Raw genomic sequence first — 4,899 nt, forward strand, 5'->3', positions numbered from 1 at the left:
GTCATGGATTATGCGTTATCACAAAGCACCGAGCATGCCTTGGTGGAGCCGGTGGTGACCTTGTTAAACCACAAGAAACATAGGGCAGAAAGACAACTCCCACATTCAGAGCAGATTCATGATCAGGATATACTGCCATGTGTAACGGCAGATGTATCAGGCTACCATACCATAACTTCTCTGACACTAACATAAAATTACTTCTACAAATCAGCGTAAATACCCCACAAACGATACATCCATTACTTGGACACATCAAACATCCCAATTGTTCCCTGTGAGACTAGCTCTATGCAGTCACCATCTCTGATAATCGCCAGCATTGCTTGTATAGGCTACTTTGCCTTCCTGTACACTTACTAAAATAACCCCGGCTCTACAAGAGCACTGAATTTCTTTAATGTTTTACCAGTGATTGTTCCTAAAATTACAAGCTTCCCGAGGCAATCTGTTTGTTTACAGTGCGCAGAGAATCCACCTACCAGCACATTATAGCTGTCAATCTAAATGTGCTGTATGTAGTCTGATGATTCCCCTCACAGTGTAAACCACTGTGCTTCCTATGCCTTGTTCTACCGTCATCACCCCCAGTAATGGTGGGGATTTAACATGATTTCTAAGCAATTTATGTATTATAATAAGACCATCCCTGGTGATGAGATACGTGACTATTGTATATTAATATATATATGGGAAGCATATATATGTAAAGCATTCATGCCCAAATCTACTATATATATATATATATATATATATATATATATATATACACACATACACACACACACACACACAATATATATAAATAATGCAGGCACTCTATTTTTTTAAATATATGTGTGTGTGTGCGTGTATATATATATATATATATATATTTATAAGTCGATTTTAACACTACATTGCACACATTACACAAAAGTTTGACTTCATTGGAAAAAATGTAATTGTTTCCCCTTTTGCATTTGTTACTTCCCTTATTTAGTGTGTTACAAGTATTTGTTTTTGCTTATAATGTTGCGTATAAAATATATAAGGCTATAACAGGTTAAACTTTGCAGAAGCACTGATGTAGAAACCCGTTACGTGTGCATAGGTACACAACATCTTCAGTTTAAATATAGATTTACAAAGATGGAGATAGATACATTCTATAAGTTTCTATGTTACCCATTAATGCTTATTTGTGTATATGTATATATATATATATATATATATATATATATATATATATATATATATATATATATACACACACACACACACACATACATAGCTGCAGTGTACAAGAATAATATGAAGTAACAATTAATGGATAATGATGTAGTCACAGAGGTACAGACATCAGTGTTCCAGTTTTGCGTTCTTTAACAAATATCATTTGTAATTCCTCAGTCACAATCTCAAGCACTAACAAGGGCAAAGTATGAAAAAGTCTGGTTTAAATCTGAAACTTGGACGGCTCCACTTAATTACACATAAACACCCACCAGGCACAACATCCAGTTGCAGGTTACTGGCCTTAGGAGGGACAGAGCAAACTTTACAAGGAGACATTTGACTGCGTCCGTAAATTACTACAGACGCTGAGTATTATACACCACACAAAGCTGACCCCCCGAAACACACAGCAATGACAGAAAGCACCATAATATAACTATAATCTATACTATGACTTTACCCATGCAGAATATTCAATAGCAAGAGAAATAAACCGCTTATAGATAGTATTATATTACATATAATGCGTCAGTATTGTCTAATATTAACCGATGGTTACATAACGGAGACGCCAGTGTCCTTTTTCACATTACACCAGTACACAAGTGTGTAATCACATATTGTATCACATTCTGTTCACGTTCATAAGGACACGTCAGAAACGTACAAAAAAAACCTCACACTTTGTTTTGCACGTTTCTCAATGCACAAGCTGCCTTTTAGTCTGAATAAGCGTTATTGATTTTAAACAGAGTGCTGAGTTTATTGCCCTTAAACACGCGGGAGCAGAGCCTGGCTGACTGCTTCACCAGTGTCTTTTACGATTATCTGCGAGTCCGGGTCGCCTTGCACAAGGCCACGACCTGTTTGTATTCAAAACTGTTGAACAATAAAGTTATGAATACAAAAATAAAAAAAAAACACTTAATGCAAAGAAAATAATGAAAAACTATAAAACATACAGCAGTGTATAAAAAAAACGTATATGTACAGATGGCAGCTCAGCAATGACTGCATTAAGGGACTTAGGGAAGCAGTTTCTATATATAACCTTAGCTAGGCCATGTTATTCACTCTCTGTGCATCCGCAAGCTGTTTATGGTCCTCAATAAAGCTATGCACTGTGGATTTCAGTCTCGGACTGGTACACAATAGATACTGACATTGTTCGAGCAATGTATTTAGAGGAATGCGCCCGTCCTTCCCGTCGTAGAGGAGAAGTGGAAGCTGCCCTCGTTAATGGAACGCTATACATATTTCATGCCTCCTATAGGCACGTCGGCAGCTATACGTATCTATACTGTGCTTGACGTAGGAAGAATTGAAAGCTAGATGGAAACAATAACATGCATTATGCTGTGTCTGGGAGCTAACGATAGCTCTCAATGAATAGTTTGTTGCGTGGCTAACAGAGAGCGAGGTCTCCACCACGGTGAGGACACTGGAGGAACTGTGAGACATTTTTATCATTATCATAATCACGTAACTTCCACATGATCACAGTGACAGGCAGAGATGCACCTGCAGCTACGAAGCTGCAACTCCTCCGCAACAATATTCTATTGGCTCGTTAATTAAAGTGATTGGGGCATGAGATAGAAAAACAAAGGCCCCCGTTTGGCACAGTTGGAAGGATAAGGTTGTATTATTTTGCTCACCCATCTCTCGGATGCCTCCATTCATCTCTCCTCTTCCTCTTCCATCCCATTCCCTTCGTCCCCCTCCCTCGTTAAATCCTTACCTCTAACCAGGATCCGTCGACAGTAATCAGCTTCTCCTGCGGACTGATTGTCTTGACCTTCCTCTTTGGACGATCCCGGGCTAGAGGTGGAGGTTACAGGAATGTCCTTTATACCGTGGCTTCGTAAGGAGCATTCCAGATCAGTCCGTGTTCCCTTGTCTCTAACTCGCTCAGTACACGACGTGGCTGATTTCCCACACAGAGGACTTCTCTCCTCGGACACTCCATCGCCCATACTAGTAGCCTGATCAAACATCAAGCGCACCTCCCCTAACCCCTAAGATGCCCCCTCCCGCCAAACACCACTTTCAGAAAGGGCAAAACAAAACCACAATTCACACAGACAGCAGAAGTCAGCAACCAAATGCATGTAAAGCATTAGAGGTTCCGTACAAGTATTCCACATAAGGTTTCGGCATGGTAACCACCATACACAAATACAGGGTCCCCTCGGCAACCCACGTCAAGTTGCTCCCAAATTTGAATTTCCAAGCAGGAAAATAGGAAATGGAGAAGAGGCATATAGTATGTATTGCAAAGAGTCTCCCTGAGATACTTAAACACTTAATTTCTAGAAAGGAGGTGGTAGATTGTCTTTCTTCGTCTTCCTTCTTTTTTTTCCCCCTCTGACCAGCCAAGTATGAAGAATTGGGTATGAATGAGAGAAGACGTCACAAGTTGCTTTTTTTTTTTTCTTTAAAAGAGTTCAAAGTTTGACAGTCCAAATATTCTTTTTTTTCTTCCTAAACTTCTGCAATCTGCAAAGTCCAATATATGTGAAGGACTCAGAGCTCCAGAAGCTGATGTGAACTAGCTGCTCCCAAAAGCTTGTCTTGTCCACGACCAAAATCCTCCTTTACATTTTGTCTGACAGGTTGGACTTTGAAATATGATTGCGTTGGTAAAAGATCAATACTACTTAAAAAAAAAAAAAAATAGATATATATATATTTTGTAGGGGAAGAAGGAGGGAATGGAGGGATGGGCAAAAAAGGGGGGGGTCGGAAGGGGGGTGGGATGCAACAAGGAGGGGTGGATGCCAGATTAGCAAGCTTGTCTATATGTCGAACTCTCCTCCTCTCCCTCCTTCCCTGCTCCTTCCAGATAAGCTAAGGAAATACTTTGGGATCACAGCTACATAAATGCTTCTGTTGAGAAAGGAGGTAGGTAGGAGGCATTTTTAAATTGAGTGCTTAGCACAGCGTAATTTCCTGCTTGTCAAATGCCTGCAATTGATTGGTAAACAAAGAATCTATTTAGTGGCAGGCACTTGAATATACATCGAAGACGGGGGGGGGGGGGGGGGAGGAGTAGAGGTTAAAGAAAAAGAATATCCCAAGGTGCGATATATATATTCCGCTTTATCAATACAAAACAAATGACAAATACAATGTCGAAATAGTTTAGCAAAAATGCCTAAAATGTTAGTCACTAATAAATCCGGGACAACATAGAGCTTTGTCTACAACATGTCATTTGCTGAATACAGGAGCTATTTATGCACCTGTGGTGCGAAGATTTAATTCTATGGGTACAATAAAATTCAATACATATTATTTTAAGAAAATAATATATATGTGTAAGTTTTCGGAACAAAAAATTTACTTTTATTTTACTTCGTGTTTCTCTCCTTTGGCTTTGTGTATTTCCAATGTTCGCTGCAAATTGTAAAATGTTCCATTACAATAAATTCTTATTTATCTGGAAAAATAATTAGTGCCACTGCTGTTTTCATTACTTATGTTGAAAACATTTGTTATTAGAACTTTTGACTTATTTAATGAGCATGCTCAACAGAACTGGAAGATTATAATAATAACTCACATAACATTGTACTTACCTAAAAGTATAACTCAGTGATCTAAATTCATTACTTAGTACGTTAAAATAAATTAATAAACTCACATAAGTATGACAACTCAAGTAAATACCTAGAATAG

The 4,899-nt window shown here is 38.6% G+C and overlaps 1 protein-coding gene across 1 annotated transcript in view; it reads right to left on the reverse strand.

The window, feature by feature from the left end:
- The window catches only part of VAX2 (ventral anterior homeobox 2), a 51,397-nt gene extending 47,557 nt beyond the window's left edge, over nucleotides 1-3,840 (reverse strand). Inside the window, exon 1 of the mRNA XM_075187514.1 lies at nucleotides 2,960-3,840. Within this exon, the coding sequence (XP_075043615.1) occupies nucleotides 2,960-3,215 (256 nt within the window). The 5' untranslated portion in view covers nucleotides 3,216-3,840. The remainder of the gene's footprint in view (nucleotides 1-2,959) is intronic.
- Nucleotides 3,841-4,899: the final 1,059 nt, after the last annotated feature.

This window comes from Mixophyes fleayi, chromosome 1 (assembly GCF_038048845.1).
Source record: "Mixophyes fleayi isolate aMixFle1 chromosome 1, aMixFle1.hap1, whole genome shotgun sequence".
NCBI lineage: Eukaryota > Metazoa > Chordata > Amphibia > Anura > Limnodynastidae > Mixophyes > Mixophyes fleayi.